Here is a 21354-nt window from a genome sequence, read left to right on the forward strand (position 1 = left end):
TGAGATGGAAGAAACACGCTGTGCACCACATGGTCTTACAATGAAAAGGCCCAGGGTTTGATTCCACACTTTTTTTAAAATCAGAAGTGATTTCACCACATAGTACTCGCCCACATTTGCCATCTTCACATATTTCCTCCACTTTTATCTCAGCCATCTTTCAATCATGTTGATTTCTCTCTACTTTTCACACCTTCAAAAATTTCCTACCACGGATTTTCCTCTGCTCTTTATTAGACCTCCAATTTCAATTTAATTCCTCTGCTTTCTTAATTCTTCCCCACTGTGGTTCTTTTCCCCGCAGGGAACACTCATCCATTAGTTACAATTTCTGCACCACATCTACAAAAAAAAGTCTTCCATGCTCAAGCAGCAGAACATGGGTGTCACTCAGGATATAATGATAAAAGAATGCTTACCTTTCCAAAGTCTCTTACATCAAACAAATCGAATGCTTCAAAAAGTTCACTTTTCTTCATCCCAAATATTTCACAACATGCTGAAAGGAAGGTCCTTATGTTCTTCAAGCAAAGAAACTAGGGAAAGAAAATAAAAATGCTAAGTATGAAGTGAATCAATCAGAAACTTGTATGCTTTTTGGTCACAAATAATTATAAAACTCATGAACTCAATTATTTGTGGTTTTGTTTGTTTTATTTTTAAGTCAGCACTTCCACTATGCTATGAACTTCATAATTCAGTCAAACATTCCCTTCAGACTCAGAAGTGTTAACCAAATTCTGAATATAGAATTTTCTTTTTACGTAAACAAAGAGATATGGCAATATGCCACTAGATACAAGTTACTTTAAATGCAGAGTTACTTTTCAGTTCTAGACAGACAACAAAATATAGAACACAAGTAAGACTGCAGGTTTTCAAATATGAGTACCTTAATAAAGCTATTAATACAAAAAAGTTATTCTACATACACATCACGTATCTTCAGTTGTTAAGGTGAAAGTCTAGTTTGAATGTCTAGTGATCACACGTACAAATTTAGTACGGTAAAGACATTATGAATACATACTCTCCATGTGGACCACAAGAGGGGATGAAATTTGCAGTTGAAAGTACTCTACAATTTATCTATTGGAAATTTAATATCCTCAAACCACCTGGATTTCTGTACTGAATCAAGGGCTGTTTCTGCCTTTGTCTGCTTACAAGGGCATTAGCTCCACAAAGATGTCATTGCAAAGTCCTTAAGATCTTGTATCCAGTAGAGTACAAAACAAAATACACTATTTACAAGCCACAGTAGTTCAAATAACACAGCACTGTGCCTTGAATATGCATTTTGTAAGTACCTATATACAGCAGCTCACTATTAGAGCGGAGTTCCTGGAGTTCTTCACATTATCGTGGATTCGTAAGAAATTACAACTGATCATAGCATTGCTGCAAGTTCCAACTTTACATTGTTTACATAAAAACAGTATTTTTGAAATTAATACAGAACAAGTGTCACAACCATATGCATCCAGAGTGCAAAGCAATACCCAAACTGCTCAGTCAGACAAAACATGTCACTGTTTTGCCTTCAGCCTGAGACAACAAAACACCAATGCAACAGGGAGCCTGACTTCATGTCTTAGACAGAACTAACCAACCAGGTACGGGAAAAGCAGAGCACCTGGCGGATCAGACCGATTAGGAAATTATACATGTAAAAGCACCAATCAACAGGAGAAGCCTGAAGAGTGAACAGCTCCAGTGGACGAGGACAAGGCAACAGCCAAACTCTTCACAAAGCACCACAGAAGCCATCACCACACAAGCTGGAGCTCGCAAGCCCTGGCGCTGAGACGGATGACATCCACACCAGGCCTAAGGGCCACCGGGGCCGGAGCTGTGACCTCGGCCCAGGCTCCCCTCAGCCCCATCCGCTGGCCCACACCTCTCCGGGCAGCTTGGTGCCAGGCTGTGGCCACGGTTTGCTCAGTCCACCACACTGGAGTCACACTGGCCTCAGTTACACCTGCTGAAATTTGAGGAAACATGCCTAGATTGCTCAGTCAGTATCACAAGCTTCTGTTTCAACACAAATTACAGTTTTCAAGTCACAATTACACAGTTAAAGATCAGCCCGCTATCAGGTAAAGGCATCGGCACTCCTTCCACCCTAGGCCTGTCAGAAAGTGCCAGAGGTTGAGTATAGAACAGTGATCGTTTTCTTTTTGTTATTATTATTGTTCTTAAAAGCCAAAGGCTACTAGGTTTCTCCATGCAGAGTACTGATTCAGCCTAAATACTGATTTACTTGCAGTGAAATTCTCACAGCTGCTAAATTTTCTCCTCACTGAAAAAACTCAGCTGCCTTTTTAACACCTAGAAATTTTTGAATTTAGGTTCATTAGCAATGCCACTTCCCAACAAAAAGCTCACAGCTGCATTAAGATGTTTACCTCTCAAGAAAACCTAAAGTTAAGGGAAAGACAGGAGCTGTCATGGGCCTGAAATCTGGCCTAGATTCACCACAGGTATTTCCAGGAGCTGCATTTGGCTTTCTAATATAGCTAAAAACTGCTCAATGCATCAGCAGGTATGCACAAACAAAATGCTCTTCCCACTCTGCAAAACTAAGTTTTCCTAACAGAGGCCTCCTATAACAGAAGACAGATGGGAAAGCAAATTACATGAAATTAAGTTTTCCTTTAAAAACAGTCAGCTAGGGAATGTTAAAGCACCTATGTTGCAAGTAAGAAATGAAATTCTTAGGTATGTTCTAACAGAAAAAAACAAGGAAGAAACAAGGAAGAAAACAAGGAAAGTCCTCCCCCCCATTTTGTTTTGTACTCAATACTCACTAATTCATTAAGTGGCAAACTGCATTTAACATGTTTCATATGTTAAACAGGCTTGACATAATTTTAATCTAATATTCAATAACCCTAAGACAACACGGCAGTTATATTACATTTCTTGTAGGATCTAGAAACCACAGACTACGCATTTGTCAAATCTACCTTCACTTGGGATGGGACCACATCATCAATTGCAGTGTGCCAAATGGTGCCTTCAACAGAACAGGCCTCCGGACAATACAGACTAACCCCTGCTAGTCCAAAGAAACCTCAGTGGGTTTAGCTGAGCATCTAATGATTCACGAACCATCAATTAGCTCTTGCAAAACTGAAAATGAAAGGCTTATTTCTGAACTATTAAGCTAACCACAGCAGCTACCTGAATGTACCTCAGACTACTAAAACTAAAATATGTTCATACGATATGCACACATTTTTGAATAAAGCATATGAGAAAAAAAATATTTACAAAGAATGTTATATGCTACTTATATTTTCCAAAAGTCACTTAATTATGCTATTCAGAAAGCTTTCAGAAAATTTTCCAAAATGTTATATTGCAATCATCTACAGAAACAATTTTCTCAATGAAAACAAAGATTTTTATCACTGTGGTTATTGTATGAAGAAGTGCAAATTAGTAAAAGAAACCTCCAAATTAAAAAAAGTGCACACGCGTAAAACTGAGGAAGTTCTACAGAAGACAACCCTTCTCGCTGGCAATAAGAAAAAGGCAGCATCAGTCTGCAGTCTCTCGCTTATAAGTATAGTCCTCAGGATATTTGGAAACCTACTACATTTTTGTGTTTCATTTTCAAACAAAAACATTATGCTTTGGTACACCACAGGGAGATCAAAGGCATGACGAGCAGTTCTCATACAGATGCCATGAGAGCTAGACATCTCTCATTTGGTCTCATCTCTGAAAGTCTCCTCCACAGGAAATGTTGTCTTTCAGTTCAAGAACTGGTGCCTCTTCAGTAGAAGATAACTTAAAAACATACTTTAAAAAAAAAAATACCAAAAAGGGTTCATTGCTATGTTAGGACACCACAACCTAGGAATCTTCATATGTGGATTGCTAAAAAAAATTATTGCAGCAGGATGGTTCAAGCCACAAGTCCCAAAACACTAGTGAAAAATAAAGCTCGTCTGTCTCTTCTTCAGGTGTAGCACAAGAGGAGAGCACACACAGACATGGACCATCAAAAATCACCATACATAGGGACAGTCAGGACCCTGCAAACAGGTGGAAAAGGGGGATAGCTCCAGCCACTCTCACCACTCCCTGCACAGAAATGGATGTTCACCACTGACAGCTTCCCAGATTTCCTATCTGGCAGCAAGGCTGGAGAAATATTGCCACAAGTATGTTTAATATGATAGGGGGGAAAAAAATCCTTTCAAAATGTGTGCAATTATCAAGATATTTCTAAAGCACGCTGGATGTCTCTCCACAGAGGTACTTACACTTCTGCAAACGGATGTTGTTGTCATTGTCAGGGCTGCTGAGATGTTACAACTCTTTTCATAAGCCCTTGAGTTATTTAATGCAACAGACTAGAGTTTTAGTGGCCTCTGGCCTGTTCTGCAGTGAATTTAGTTTTGCAAGAGGTATTAAGATAATATGTATAGAAATGAAGAAATGAAGAACAAGTTTGCAAAAAACTTCTACCACCCAAAAAAAAAAGAAACAGATAGGGTTTATGTAATTGGTACTGTATTTGTAAGAACTTAAATTGGATAAGAGTGCGCAAACCAAATTATACTTAGTTCCATAGAAAAAGCATGCTGTTTTCTACTGTAATGCTTGCTACTTGACACAAAAAGAAGCATTTATTTCAGGCTTTCCAACACAGCGCATGGTTATGGGTGCTGACAGAAATGTATAGAAAGACTTTACAAAGGTAACTGAATAGAAATGACTTATTAGACACAAAAAGCACGGGCAGGACTATAGCTGCCCAGAGGGAAGACTGATTTCTCTAGCCAGTCCTTTAATGAAGTGAAACATGAAATGCAAAAGAAAAAAAAAATCAATTTCATATTCCCTCTATTTCTATAGAGGTAGAGGTATTTCTCAGAAAATATGTTTTAGCAATGAAGTACTTCAATGGAATGAAGGTCTGTTGGTACAGACCATATTCATATCCAGATGTACCTTTTGTACTAAAAGTATTCCTAAGGGAGTTCAGAGACCAACACAAAGAGCTCTGAAGATCAAATTCTGCCGTTAGACATTCATATGAAACTCCAACATAGCAACACCAGTCAGGCAAGTGAAAACCCAAGGCCAAGAAACAACAAGTATTTAGAGAGGACAGAATTCTAATCACACTTTCAACTTTTTTTTTTTTTAAATCGCTAAGAGTAGAAAACACAGCAATTCGTCTTTATTTCCCCTTTTATTATAGGGCTTCTAGTCATAAGCCAGGAAGCAAACTTTCCTCATATTTGCACCCGTACCAATAGCCATTCATAGTATGTAGGACAAGCCAGGACCAAACACTAAGCACAGACCAAACTGAAGTTGGAGCACCTCAGACAGTCTGAATAGGCGCTAGGCTACGAACAGGCAGGAATACAAAGCAGACCACTGTTACTCTATGTCAGGGGGAAGGTGGGTTTTTCCCCTCTCCTTTTAAAAATAAGGTGGGAAACTATGATTCCACTACTTCTTAAACAGGCACCATTACTCTTCCAGACATTCCACAGCTATCCCTCCATCGCCACACTTTGCAGGCCTTGTGATGCCGCAGTCACAGCTCTACACAGCCTTCAGGAGGTTCCCCATAACCGCCAGCACTGCAGCCAGTCACTCTCAGCAGCTGCCCTATAGGAACTATGACAAAAAGTAAAAGCACAGGAAAAGAGGATTTGGAGGTAGCTAGTTGCCCTCTCAAACCACCTTACCACTACTCTTCCTTTGGGAAGAGCAGGGCCTGTCAATGAAAGTTCTGAAAGCTTCCCCTCCTGCCCTTCCTCCGACAGCGCTACGTGATGAACTGCACAGCTGCAGCTATTCGCCTGTGCCTTTACAGCCAAATCAGCCATGTAGCCATACCCCAAAAGGGCAGCATCTTAGGTAACGGCAACCATTAGTTACAAAAACAGCTGAAGAAAGGCCAGACATTCAAAACAAGTGTAAAAGGGAAGTAATCAGGTGAGCAAATGTGGCCTCAACTCATGCATCTCAGAAGGAACACTTTTTTTTTTTTTTTTTTTGATTTTGTGAAATTCTGATGTTGCATGCAAGAAAGCACATACAGGCTTGTGAAGATGGGAAACTTTTTTTTGTCGGTCCTTATTTATGGCCTTAGAGAAAGCAGAATTAAGCAAAAAGGAAGAGAAGGCAGAAGAATACAAGAGGAACAGACCCCTGCCAGAACACTTCCATGCTCTTCCTAGACCTCAGCGCTTAGCGCAGAACACAGGCTCCTCACCTTTCCTGCCCACTTTTGGGGATACTGATGAGAAAAGATTAGCTGGAAAGATCTCATTTTTATTTCCACCCTGTTGCAGAGAATAAACATAAAAAGTAAAATTCTTTCAGCCATATCCAATAAAGGAAGAAAATTGGGTACTTACAGATAGATTTGATCTTTGATATCGAAGGCTCCTCTTTGCAAGCCAGGCTGGACAGTCTCCCAACACGTCATCTGACAGACCCATCCCAAAAGCAGGGTTACCAAAACAGCTGCACGTTATACCTCTATTAAACTTTTTTTTTTTTTAAAACCATTATCGCTATGTTCATTAACATCCGATGACTAGGTACTCAGACAAAGCGGTGGCCCATTGTGATACTGACAGAACTGCACGTTCAGGGTTAACAATTCATCACAGAAATCATTCCTGGCTCCTTCACGGATTTCAGCAGCCAAAGCAGATTAGATTAGTTCTGCTCTGCCAACAGGGGTAATTATCACTATATGCAGTAAAAATAGCTGTAAGGATTCTCAGTGAATGAAGTACGGACCCAGTGATGAAGTCTTAATTCAGCATCTATTAATGTCTTTTCCTGAGCCAGCAAGAAGGAAAAGCAATATTCAAGTCATGAACAGAGGTTTAACATTTGTATTGTCTGTGTGCAACTTTTCTTGTGAAGATCTTTTAGATCTGGAGTCCTACTGAGGTAGGTGATGCACAGGGCCATAAGGAATGTAAAGACCATGTCAATGGGAGAGGATGAGTGCTCCTATTTTCAGTACGTTAGTGAAAGCTAAAAGGCCATCTCATGAGCTTCTTGGGTTTGAGTGTGACAAAACCACAAGTGAGTATTACTCTGACTCTTAGATAAAATATTAACTTGCAAATGACCTTAAAAAAAAAAACTAACAAACACAGGCAGAACACACAACTCACAGCAAAGGAATTCAATTTTAAGTTCTGCATTTGGCCTCTTGATTTGCAAACCATCTCCATCGTTCAGATAATCAATATTTTTAAAGCTGTAAACAGGAGCAAACAAGCCAAATATTAAATACTCCTAACCTTCATCCTCCAGAAGGGACTGTCCAGAAATATTTTTATTTCTGTTACAAAGCAGACACACTAATAAGGCTGCAGGAGTCAGCACACCGAGTTCTGGAAGAGGCAGGCTCATTATCAGCATCTCAGCTGCTTACAGCCCATGCATTAGCTGTTCACATTGTCACTTAAGGCAGGAATCATTTTCTGGGTAGCAAAACATGCAAGACTGGTGCCACTACATAACGGTGAAGAATATTGCTTAGAATTGTGCTTTGCAAAGAACAGCAGGCATTCCTTAATTCAGAGAGGATACTTTAATGTGAAATCCTACAGGCAGAGTAGCTAGGGAGATCTGTAGATCTGTAGAGCTACTCGTTACTGGATGCAGGCTTTCTTTGAAGGCCTACACAACGCACAGGATGCTGTATGAACTATAAAACATATTAAATTCCTTTGAACCACTGCTAACACAGTATGAATATTAATAGCATGTTCTTTATTTGCCCAGTTAATGTAGTAATTAAATATTCATGGCAAAGCTCTCCTTAAAATTCCTAACTGACTACTATTCAATTGTGTCTATTGCATTTTGGCTTGAGTATGCAGGACTTTTTTTTTTTAATGTACATTTGCTCTTCTCTATGCTTCAAAGAAAAGAAAATGGAAATTGAAACTTGAAAAAGCTGAGGAAGCACAAAGGATGAGCTTTTGTTAGTACTGATATGGGGTGAAGGGAGGTCAGGAAAAAAAAAATTCAGGACTTGTACTCCTGACTCTCTCTCCTCAGCTATATTGGCACTGTAGCACCGATTGAAAGTGAGGGCAAAGAAGTATTTAAATTATCTGTGCTTTTTAAATCAAGCTCTCCTACAAGCCATGAAATTGGCAACTTCTAGTAAACGGTCACTGAATCCCATTCAGCCAACAGTTTCCATGTCCCACCATGTACACTAGAACAGGCATCACCAGGTTGGGTGAAGAAGCGTTTTCTTTTGCCCGTTGCGAGGTGAAGAATATAACAGAGCTTGGGGAAAGCACACAGTCACTAAACAGAGAGCAATTTTTTGAGCATAGAGCCCTACATACAGGAATTCCCCAAGTAATAAGTGTAATTAGTGAGAGGCAATGGTGGGAGCTCAGGACAGCATCCTGTTGCAAAGAACAATTTTGGGGGAGCCCTTTGTGCCCTGCTAGCAAGACTTAACAAGTCTATCCTGCAGTATCTTGTCAAGAACAGCAGTAATTAGAATACTGTATTAAGTATGCAAAGCACACCAATTAGCTAGGGGTTTTCTGTGCTAAGTTACCTTTCCAAGTGACTAGCCCTATCCGTCTTATGTCCTGAAGCTGCATCCCTAAGATGTCTTTCTCTAAGTATCTCAGTGTTATATGAACAAATCCAAAAGGCAGGAATACAAAGGAAACATGGAAGACTGTCCTGAGAAGAACAGGAATAGAAGAGAAACAGCAGCAAGGAAATGAAGAGAGGACCACAGGAAAAGGAACAGGAAAGAAAGACCCACACTGAAAACAAAGGTTAAAAAAGAAATCAAAATAGACTGATAAAAAAAATAGTTAAGTGGTGTTCCCACTGTATAAGACATTTGACTCTCTAATAATTAAACCATGGGAGAAAAAAATAAATAAAAGCCTAACACAAGGGAACAGCGTGTTAACATTTTGGTGTTAAAATGCTTCAGGCAAACCTATTTATAAAACTGCCATTTTCAGTGAGATAACGGTCACTGTGCTGTGAATTGTATTTCAAACCGTGCCATGGAAAACACTTCTGTTGAAGGCAGAACTGTAAAGGATGCTTACTTTCTGCTAAGATGCATTTTCTTTGGTTCTAACATAGGGTTTCTGATCATTCACTTTTCAGCTTAGTTGAAAAAACATGGGCAGTTCCATCAAACTGTTTGGTAGATGGAAAAACCTCAAAACACGTACCTACATATCTATTTAAACTTGGCGGGGGGGACTATAACCTACAGCTTACCTGAAACATGAAAACTGCAAAACAAATGGAAAATCGCAAAAAAATTACCACCAATGTTTTCATTATTTAAAAAAAAAAAAAAAAACATATCCACACAAACCATGAAAATGCTTAAACCATGAAAAGCTTACAGCTCCAGGATGAAGTACAGATCTTCACACTGATTGTGAAGAGAGCACCCAACACATTTCATACTGGTAGCCTGGCACACTAAGATGCTGTTTCTGTTGCATCTTAATATCTTTTATTCATGACTGTTTGTTTTTACAAGTCTCTGACGTTAGTATAACAACACGAGAAGAGTTTTTCTGCCTCTATTTGTGGAAGGGAAATTAATTTGGGGTGTGAGAAGCCCCGAGAAGGTGTGGCAAAAGATTTTCACATAGAAGTCCCCACTCAGAATTCACAAAGAAGATCTGCACTTAACTTCAGCTTCATTACAGAAGAATAATCCCTTTACCTATCTATGCCTTTCCACACTCCTAATAATCAGCCTCGTTCAACTCATCATCTGAATCGGATCTACTTTTAGGGATTAAGTTGTGGCCCCACTTTCCTGGACATGCCTACAAGGCCAGACCTGGATCTCAGCCACCAAAATTCCTTTAGAAAGGCTCAAGGTATAGATTTTTTTTAAATAATTTTTAAAATTAGCATGTACTTGCTTGTGCTTTTTTAAGTACTGTTTCCAAACTTACACGTGACAGATTCAACATTTATTTTGAAAGGTCTCAAAAATGGTCAATACTGAATCATTCATGGAAATTGGACCCAATTGAACAATCTTCCATAAGTTAGGAAGTGTCTATTAAAGGTGAACCTAATCCAAAGAACTCCTACACTCTTCCATTTCTTACAGGCGGATCACATAAGCTCATATTCTAAGTCTATGAATCTAAGTCTAACATTCTCATTATCATTCATGTTAACGCATGAGATTCATGAAATACAGTGTTTCTTGAATTGCATGAGTATGCTTTTCCAAGCTCTTGTGATAGCGGAATCAACTCCTAGCCAAACCTTAAAGGTGTAGTACACGCTCTCTAAACACTGTCTCTATTTTTGCTAGTGTGGCATTTCAGGTTTGCAGTGTATTAGACTGCTCTCTGTAGCAAGGACAGGCTTTTCTGACATACTCAGGGAGCACTTCAAGGATTGCCAGCTCCGTAAGTAGAACAGCTAAGTCCAGAAGCCCAAACCACAAACCAGTGGGAATAGGCATGCCTGAAAAACAAATTCCAGCAGTAAACTTGCAGGATTGGAGGTGAAAACTGTGTTCACTGAGGAAACTGACTGCATTTTTACACCTTTGTGATATTCTCTGGAGCTTTAACATATTGACCATTGTACTTAGCAGGCTGAGTATTTCTGATCCTTCTGCAATCTTTATTACCGTGTGTATTGCAGTTGAGCATTTCCCAGTAGCAATTTGTTATCTATTAAAAGCAAATCCAGTTTGCTTTACTATTCCCAGATTCACACGCCCTCATCAAGTAGAGCAATGGGTACCAGATACGTCATATCTTCCCACTCACTAGTGAAATGAGAAGACTGCAGAAAGGTAGCCTTCATTCACCAAACACCAAAAGCTACAGTTGTAGTTCTGTCCCCAGCAAGGACTGAAGATCACTGTGCCATACCAGTGTCTCAAGACCCAGTCTTGAACCAAGACAGGAACCAAGTTCAAGCCTGCATTTAGTTGCAACCTTCCCTGCCATTTCCCCAGTGAGTGGAGGTGCAGGATTGTCCATCCCCTCTCGTTAGGGGATGCCACATCCCAAAGGCTCAAGCAAATGCAGAACTTGCTGCCAGGGTCAGTGTACCTGATGAGACTGAATTGATCGCACCAGGAAAACAGGAAGCCTGAGGCAGTAAGACTCTACAACATTGAACATCTTGAGATAACACAGACAGGTAAAGTGGTTTTAAAAGCAGAAATACTGCACACCAATTCATTTTCTTCATCAACAAGATTGAAGTACACGACTGCGCACAGCCCATGTGGTTAACCAGTGCACTCTGCCTCCTAGATATGTTCTCAGGCAGGCCGTGTCACCCCAGGACCTTCATGGTCTGCACTAACTACAGAAACGCAGATATTTAAAGTAAATTACATATTTATTTCAACCTATACTGAGGAAAAATGTATAATACCATCTATTCCATAAATAATTACAGCAGTCTAAAACTCTGATACTTTATCTTAAAACACCACAGAAAGTCTTCCAGAGGACAGAAGTCATTTGGGCGATTTCTGACTTATTCGATCTGATCATTTATAGTATTGCATTACCTCAGATAAGCATTAAAAAAACACTTGCAGCGTTAATGACGGAGCTTTTCCGAAATACTTAAAAGCCATTACATAGACCACACAACCCAAAGTTTAAAAAGAAAAGATCTAGCAGACCACGCATTCTAACTCAGTTTGCTGAAGAAGCATCTCCTATTGCTTGTTTCGAATATGCTACCTACCGCTTCCACTGGATACCCCCTGCACACCCCTCCATTTCCATACTGGAAGGGACAGCAAACAGTTTTCTCTTTGCTCCCTCAGGCGTCCATCATGATCTCCTCTTACATTGATACTTTTCAAAACTGAAGAAAACCTTCCCTCTCTGTTGAGCCGTTCCTCACCAGAAAGCATTTCATACCTTCAGAACCCCTGCTGCCTTTCTCCACTCCGCTCCCGGTTTATTATGCCCTTTTTAAAACAGGAGACCACAACTGCACAACGCAGGCACACTGTGGATTAAGCAGTAGACTGCAGTGGAATAATGGGCCATGATGCATAATAGCATAATGAATGTTTTGGGCACAAAACAAGCTGCTACAAATGCACTTTGCAAAAACGCTGGGGTGCTACATCCTCCACAGATGTCTACCAAAACAGATTATTGCTCTGAAGAGTCAGGTCCAGATGATCACAAGATACTGAGCTAGACAAAACAGTGGTTTGATCCACAGCTGCAGTTCTTGTGATATTGACATAAGCAGGACACAAACGCATTAATAGTTCTCAGCTTCCAAAAACAAGAGAAGTCAGTTAAAATACAACTTTAACAATGTAGAAACTAATGCATTTATACATGTTCTTCACGTGGAGTCACTCTCAAATCCAGCCAGTGTTAGGTAAACTGTGCTCCACTTCTTCAGTGACATGTGAACTTCTTAATTAAGGAATTCCAAGTGAAATATAATATACACATATATAAGTAGTTATCATGCTAGAACTGATAAAGTTTAGATCAAATTCTACCATCGGCAACATTCAATTACAAAATCAGCATAAAATACGCTGACACCTTACGAACCAGCAGCAGGTTTCCTTCCTTAAGTATGCTGGTAAGCAGTGAGAGGTAAACCTGACATAAGATGTTTCAGCCAAGTATTGGGATAGGTCTCTGCTGTCTAAAAGGCTGCATTCACTTACCCCAGCTGCCTGCCAAAGCGAAACGCATCACTGAAGCAGCCCAAACTTGTGTGGGAGATGTATCGGTCACGTAAACACCTACTTCACTACTATGAATTAGCAGCTGTGATAATCTCAGCAGAAGCAAATGAGTGAATGGTCATGGAAATTCAACTGTCACTTCCGTACGTGGCCCATCTGATGTCAGGGCTGAATCACATCGACACCTCGCCTGGCAGCAGCCTTTGAAATACATTGATGAACAGCCCACGACTTCTTCAAAGGATGGCAGTCCGGCATCTCAAAGTAAAACAGCCACAAGCATGGATTCACAAAGAAGGATATTTATGAAAACAAAAAATTTGAAATCAAAATTCTAGGGCACAAAATGGTATTAGATCACCTAAAAAATATATTGGTGCACAGGGCAAATATAGCGAAATCCCTACAGCAGAGTGCAATCTAGAGTTACCTGGACTGTCACCCCGAGCCCTTTGCTACACTACAGCAGGAGTTTAAATGGAGTACATCAGCGCCAGCGAGCAGTCTGCTTTACCAGACTCTGCTCCATGCCAAATGTGATGATAATAGTAACTCCTTTTTTCTCCAATTCAACTAAAAATTTATCCTTAAGTCACTGTAACGTAGCTGGCAGTTTCAAGCAGCTCCCTACAACCAACCTGAAGGCAGGTTCAGCACACAGCCCAGCTCATGTTGAAGACCCAGTCCCCAGACTTTATGAAGTCCAGGAGAGGTGACAAGAGGAGTATGAACACTGCTGTAGCCACACGGCAGCATGGAGCCCAAGACACCAAGCAGGCTGAATGCCTCCATGAAGCCTCCAGCACGTGGTCTCAGACCCTGCAATAATTAAATCCTTCAGCAGTGTAAAAGGCAACCAGCATAGTGGCAGAAGGCCTGGCACCTGGCGGTCCCTGCACTGGAAATGACTAATGCAGGGGTGCTGACAAAGCCCAGGGACTTAAGAACCAGGGGCAGAGGGGGAACAAGGCAGAGGAGGAGCACACGAGCCTGCTCCACTGGACTAAGTGCCCGGGGAGACCTACAGTGACAGCCAGTCACGCACAAGTCACGCCAGCAGGTATGTTCACTCCTGCTATGCAGTCATCTCAGGAAAAGAACTACAGAGTATTCTACCAAAATCCTCATTCCAGTTATAAACGTACAGCATGCTTTAAGTTCTGCCACAGTACTTGAAGGGTCATTGGATGGTGAACTGTGCTAAGGATCACCTTAAAGCAATTTAAAGAACTCATCCCAGTCTTCAAGCTATTGACTTCCTGCTGGATGGCTTCCGAACACTGCAGGTATCCTGGTGACCTCACAAAAAGCAAGTTCCTGAAACATCTTCAGAAACACCTGCAGTAGGTATTCTCCATCCCTGAATGAAGGCCTGCATAAATGGTTGCCATTAGTTTCATGCCTATATTTTTCTCCCTCAAATTTACAAGTAACATGCAGATGGGTGCTGGAAGCCTTCTCCCTCAGAGGGGAGCTGAGAACCGCTACCGTAGGAAATCCCTGTGCAGCATGCTGCTGCTCTTCTGAACTTGGCGAAGGGGTTGAACCCTGCCTACTGCACTCAGTTAAGCCTATTAAAATCATAAGGCACTTATATGAATAGAACAAATCCATTTACTATTTTAGCAGCAACAAATGCTTGGAGGATGCAGAAATCAACTTTTTTTTTTTTAACCAGAAGCATCCCCATCATCCTAAACTTAATAACATCAATAAAATTAAGTTTAAAAAGCACACTAAAATCAGAGCAAGACACTGCATACTTGCACAAAACCACATAAAAACCAACAGTCACTCTTGTCATGGCTAAAAAAACGTTTGCATGAGCAGTAATCTATAACTAGTTTTGGCACTGATGCATACATAAAGGAAAACATAGCAACATATTGTAGAGTCAGTGAAAGCATTTGCCTGCCTGCAAGCTGGAGGCAATTTGATTTTTTAAGCTATTACACAAAAGAACACATTCAAAACCAATACAAGCAGCTGCTGTAACATACTTTCAGACCTCTGAACAGCACCACTTCACTAAATGCCTACCAGAACATCACTTAAACAGAAATGATTCCTTAGGATGTTTTCTTTTTATCTAACACTAAAAACAAGCATTGGAGCTAAGCTATAGCAATGTCCAGAAAGCCTAAGTTTGCAACTGATTGTTTCGTGTTGTTCTATTTTGCTGACTAGTCAGTAAAATACAAGAAAATGTAAATAAAATACAGCACGATCCTGGACCAGCTCCTGTCTTCTAAAAGGCACGATAGGTTTGTGAGACAAGAAAGCAGGTGGAGATTAGAAAGGATAACAAAATCAATATATATATAGTTTGTAACTGGGAATTTATAATAATGACAGATTTTCCTCTGCCTCTGTATGGAGATGGTTCTCAGCACAGGGGAAAGAATAAGAGTTATTTTCAGACCAGTGGACATGATAAAACTGCAAGGCCAATTCTCCCCTCTGAAGCCAGATAAGCAGGACAGCAGCATGGAGTCTTTGTAGCAACAAACCTGTCCGTTTGTTGAAGAAAACAGTGTGAACAACTACACAGAAAAATGATTTAGTAACGTCATTTTGAATGAACCAGAAGTGAGGTTATGTGAAACAAAGGCAGTAAAGAGGCAAGACAATTAGAACAGACCCTTGCAACTAGTTCTGCGGCTGTATCATTGTTTTTATTGAAATCCCAATTGCGGTGTGTGGTTTTTTCAGAAACTAGCCTTTCTCCATTTGTAACAGTTATGTGCTACTTCTGAACAGCTGTTAACAAAGAGCACATCAGTTCTTTTTTTTTTTTTAAAAAAAGGCAAAAAAAAGGGTAGGGACCTGAAGTATATAGCTTAGTTATTGAATGTTTGTACCACTCATTCATTTCTAAATGAAACCATAGGAGCAGCCACGTGGGTATTTTCTACACCACGGACTGGAAACTCACAAGGCTGTGACTCACTGTTCCCCACCGAGAAGGGCTGTGCCACACACAACTGACCGTGCTGACTGATCCTCCAAACGTGACTCACGGGTCTACCAAAACCCGGGTCGAGATGCACCACCAGGCTCAGCGGCTCCATTGCAAGCCGCAGCATCTCGGTACGTCTCCTCGGCAAGCTCTCCTGCAGCCGCTCTGCTCACACCTTCCTGCTGCCTCTAAAAGCCTTTGCAGCTCAAGACAAACAAGTTAATCTAACATATGCTGAAACCCAGTCAAGTTACATGCTGCCAGCAATGAGCTAACTAAATTTGCTCTAAGTCCATTCTCTGTAAATTCACCAGGAAAGCTACTCTAAGGATAACAGGGGGACTTACAAACTGTCCACATCTTAGCTGTCTATGCAGTTCTTATCCACCCATCCATTTACAGCAGCAATACCACAGCTAGGAGATGCAACTTCTCACACTTTTTTTTTTTTATTAACCAAAAACACAAGTAAAAACAACAATTGGATTTTAGGGGTAGTATTTATCAGTCTATATAAACAATAAAACAGTAAACGTAACACTAGATGATTTCACTTCATTTTTGTAAATCACAAGATCTACCTAGCAGGAAATGGTTTTAAACCTCAGATTTTTAAACTTTTAAAAACTTAGAGAAACATTCAAAGCACATTTATAGGGAGATCAATTAGCATGACTGCTACTTGAGAGCAGAGCTGTGAAAGTAAGTATTTGAGGTCAATCCAAGCTCTAGAGTAGAGAGCAAGTCTTACATCTTCCGATTCAAATGATTTTCCCTTTTTAACCCCTGTATGCCTTGCCACTGCGGCTGATTTCTGATTTTTTTTGACACCTGCAGAGAACCAGTAAAAAAATGAATCGTCCTACCTCCAGTTCTGTTTCACCAAGTCAAGTTAGTGCCCAGTCTGTCTGCTAAACGCAATTATTTCCTGAATGCAATAGAGGACACTGAAGAACACATACAGGAAATCCAAGGACCTCCAAATGCAACAACATAGAAATGACTTCTCCTTTTTGTCAGCCACAACTGTTTTGAAAACTTTGATGATTTAAAAAAAAAAATCATGGCCATTTCAATGCCAGCTGAAAAAAAAAATGAAGCATCTGCCATTCATTTATTTCTTTCTTACAGTTCTAGGAAGACTTCTACCTCCAAAAATAGTTTTAAACAATCCTAAGGCAACCAACAGCATTATCAGGAATACAAAAGGAGTTGACATACTCCAAATAATTTTTTGGACAGAAAAACCTACAATGTATTTGGTAATGATGCACCTTTACAGTGCATCTACAGTCACTGAGTTCTTTAGTTTACTTTTGCCTGCAAACATAAGCAACCTTAAAACCATATTATTTCAAAAAGGTCTCAGGCACAGACGAGATGCAGCATTACTTCCCAAAGCACAGAAACACTTTCATGAATTCATAGCACACTCCTAACATGTCTGTAGACAGGAAAAAGGATATTCGACAGAAAACCTGAGAAAACCCCACAGAAGCAGCATCAGGAATTCAGTGGAACAGGTCAAAGTGTAGATGACATGCGGGATAGCATCCCCCTAGACAAGGCGATTAGCATCATCACTGCCTTTATGCACAGGCGGAAACTGATGAGACTAAGCACATCGATAAGTGACTACAGAGACACGATAATGGCTGGAAACTAACAGGATTAAATTAAAGAGTACTTCAATTTTTAAAGGAACTTCCCTAGTTAAAAATCACTACTACAAAAACTTTGAACCTGAAGAAACAAACTGAGGTCTGAATATACTAAGAGCTTCTAAGTGATCTCCAATAAAGTTATTTTTAACTTTCCATCTAACCTGATTTCTCCGTTTACTGATTTACAGTTCCCATGAGTCATCAAGGTAATCCCTCAGGGACACCGCCCTGTTGGAAATCCTTTGACAGCTCAGAAAGTCCTCAACCACAGGAAGGCCAATTAAAATTCTCAAACTATTTTCTATTGTTTATTTTCCAAATAGTCCTCTCAGTTCCAATCTGGGAAGCAGAACTAAAATTGTCACCTCTATCAGCTCCTGAAGAGCGAGTGGAGCTCACTGAAAGAAAAGAAAAGAAACCCTGGAGATGGATGCCCAACATGAGAGAGCTGCGCAATGAGCGTGCCGGCTACCAGGACTGGCAATTTCTGCCTTGCAAGCAACACAGAAAATCAATCTAAAAAAAAAAGTGGTTAAAAATAACCATCATTCCCAGCCCCAACTGCTCCCTCAGGACCCAACCCCAGAAAAACAAACAAACAAAAAGACCCAAGCACTGCCGCAGTGGCACAAACCTCCCGAGCGTGGTGGGACAGCAGGAACCACGTGGTGCTGCCTTCAAAAGAGCAGTTTCCAGCAGCAGTGCCCGATTCACCTTGCAGACTCCCAGCTCTGGCTTCCATCCTCATCACCCCCCACTGGAGTGCTCTGCCCCGTCATCTGGGGCAAGTAGGAAAAACAAAGCAATTTTGGGGACGCACTCATATATGGTGGAGCCTCTGGCTGCAACAGGAGGGAAGCAGCTATCCTTTTACCAGTTATCACCATTTATGAAAATTAATCACTGAAAAGCACTTTAAAACAGCCTAACATGTGAATTCTGTTCAAGTGTGGCCTGGTGTTGGTGCGCTGAACCCCCTGTCTGTGCTTACAGAAGAGCACAGCTTCGACGCGAGCCCTCCCACCCGGCACCCACGCGGGAAGCGGCATCCGGAGGGGACGCACTCAGCCACGCAGGAAACAGATTTTAGAGGATCTGTGGAGAGATGAGGCCAGCAGGACAAGAGGGCAGGGAAAACAGCTGAAAGGAAGAAAAAGCATCAGGAAAGAAGCTAAAGAGGAAACAGATGCACCGGAGGGATGAGAAAATACTGGGGCGGGTGGGGGCAAGGCAAATGAAGAAGGTGAAAGTACCAGCCCAGCACGAGGGTGGAGGGAGCAGAACAAGCTGCAGAGCTGAGATGACTCAATGTGAGGGAGAAGTAGAGACAAGAGGAAAGGAAAAATCCCCCCCTAAAAAACCCAGACCTGTCAGAGCAATGCCTCTTACTAATCACAGAGCAGCCAGGGCACCCAGTTACAATAAGTGAGATCAAGCCACCTGAGTCAACGGAGAAAAATGCGAGAAGTAAGGCAGATTGAAGAGAGGTTATCACTACCAGAGCTGACAGGAAAATGAAATATCCTACAGTAATCCTAACACTTCAAAATCTGCTGCTATTTCAGATCAAGATGAAAGGCATGTTCAAGTGCAAACTTCAACGTGACTTCACTGAACACTGAATTTTAAGGTCAAACTCTAACGATACTCAGCGTGAAACAGGAAAAACTGAATACTGCATTTCTTTTCCAAATAGCTTAAAGAACATCTCTCAAGAATGACGTTCCTGCAAAACCTTCTGAGGTTTGATTTTCTTGCAGACCTGCTCCACTACAGGTTTCACAAACAACATGAAACAAAACCACAACTCCTCACTAGAATTAAAATGATGCATCACTCAGGAGTTAGATTTCCAAAAAAAGATTTTGGGGAACAATTCCCCAGGCCTGAACTCCCACAGCACAGAAATGGCAACCGAGTTCTGAGATGGAAAGACCAAGTCCTTAACTAACGGCAACCACCACCAGTGGGTGTGCGCAGAGAAACCCTACTAAACACCAGTTCTGCCCCAAAGGGGAACATTTCATCCCTTGGTCACTGCTAACCCCAGGCCACATGATTTCACGGCCACCATTACACTGCTGATAGAAAAAAGACCTACCTTCCAGCCCGTGCCTACCAAGGGGTGCTAAGAGAGAACATAACAAAACATACTCCTCGTTTCAGTTGTGTGATTTTTTTTATCATTATTATTTTTAGCAGCTATTTTCTTATATTTCTCCCATTCAAAGAAGGCAAACAACTTACGACTTCTTCAAAAAAATGCAGGAATTCTATGCCATTGTAATTGGGAATCCCACACAGAACTGCAAGAGATCTTTTTTATTCCTTAATATTTTTAACACTAGGCAGCAAGTCATGTTCCACTTACTATTGCTAAAGCTTTGTGCCCTTGAAACAACATGATGCACTATGGGGCTTACGAGCTACAGAAGCCTAAATTCTCAGAGAAGCGAACATAGATGATATAAATTAACCAGATTTCCCAGGGGTCTGCGAAGCTGCTCAATTACGGCTCGGCAGGTCCGGATCTGAAGCTCTCCCCAGGCTGCTGCTCGGGAGCATGCCCGGCACAGGAGAGCCGCCGCTCAGCTGCCCGCACAGCTCGGCTGCTCCTGCCTCCACCCGTGCCCTCACCCCCTCACGTCTGCAAGTCGCTCAGGTCCTCGTCAAAGGCTTTCATCTCTGCCAATCAATTTACGAGGGTCTTCCGCAGGAACGGGAATCTATAGGACTGATACAACTATAGAGGCATTACAGTAGGGTTACTGGAGCCACTACCGTAACACTTCGTAAAGCCTGCAAAGAGACTGCAGCTGCCAGCATGTTCTAAGGCACAGTCCTTCTAACTAACAGTACCACTCAAAGACACTGCTGGGAAGAAGTGTGGAATTTAACCTCAGCTTTTACAAAGACTGCCACCTGCTCAGAGTATTTCACGGTGAAATCTGTGGCCTCGGCACAGCCCACAGGAGACACACCACTGTATGCAGTGCTGCCGGGCACAGCAGCAAAGTGACTGAACACAGGCCCTGAATAAATTGCTCATGGCTACTTGCAGCAATTCACATCAATTCACATCTTTCTGGTGGATAAAAAGCACAGCAGGACATAAGAGGGACCAGACAGAGCTCACAAATGGCTCAGGTGAGCCCCATTTAGGGCTCCCAGCTTCCATAACAACTCATGACATTTACACACCTGTTAGAGCCCACTTGATGTCTGAACACAGCCTCTGCTTTTTAAAATGCTCTAGGAATGTCCTAAAACAGAGAGCCCTGTGAGGACAGACATCCCCAGCAAGCTCCCTGGGCAACGCCAAGCACTATAACTTCATGCCAAGCTTCCCAAAACCTGAGAGTGATCCACAACAAGCAAGACAAGAGGAAAAGCAGGTGGGAAATCAAAGCTCAACAGGATTGTTCAAAAAATTTTAAATAAGCAATTGCCAGTTCAGAAGTACACTATACAACCTGAAATGCCACCTCACTCTGTCCAGAGGGTAAACCACTAAAAGAAAGTGAAACTTAAATGTTCCCTCACTCAACTTGGTGCAATTTAGCAAAACCAATACTGCTCTGAAATGCAGAACTTAAGCCTCAAAGAAGCATGAAGCGGTTTTCAAAATATCTGCCTAAATACAAATTATGTTCTCAAAGACTGCAGGAAATTGTTTTTCAGCCAAGCAGACAGCTACTGACCGGGAGCCCAAAGGCAGCAGCATGCAAGGGCACTTCCCAGTCTGTCTGCTGGCTCGAGAGCTGAAGGAGCTGCAGGCAATAGCTTCAGCGTCCTCGCTGGTGTTCTCTACTTTCCACTTGTTCTCCCAGATAAAGACGTTCAAAGCTTTAGCTAAATCCTACAGATATGAGTAGGATGATCAGCGTTCACCCTGAGTTACAGCTCACATGGTAGGACTACGTCATCACTGCACCTCCACCCAGAGAGGCCTAAAATCTGCCAGGCACATTCGTGCAGCAATGCTGTGCACCTCTACC

The 21354-nt window shown here is 41.5% G+C and overlaps 1 protein-coding gene across 1 annotated transcript in view; it reads right to left on the bottom strand.

The window, feature by feature from the left end:
* The window catches only part of VAV3 (vav guanine nucleotide exchange factor 3), a 167980-nt gene that overhangs the window by 138024 nt on the left and 8602 nt on the right, over positions 1 to 21354 (bottom strand). The window contains exon 2 of the mRNA XM_040566157.1: positions 420 to 536. Coding sequence (XP_040422091.1) covers positions 420 to 536 — 117 coding nt within the window. The remainder of the gene's footprint in view (positions 1 to 419; positions 537 to 21354) is intronic.

The sequence above is a fragment of the Cygnus olor genome, chromosome 8 (assembly GCF_009769625.2).
Source record: "Cygnus olor isolate bCygOlo1 chromosome 8, bCygOlo1.pri.v2, whole genome shotgun sequence".
NCBI classification, from domain to species: Eukaryota; Metazoa; Chordata; class Aves; order Anseriformes; family Anatidae; genus Cygnus; species Cygnus olor.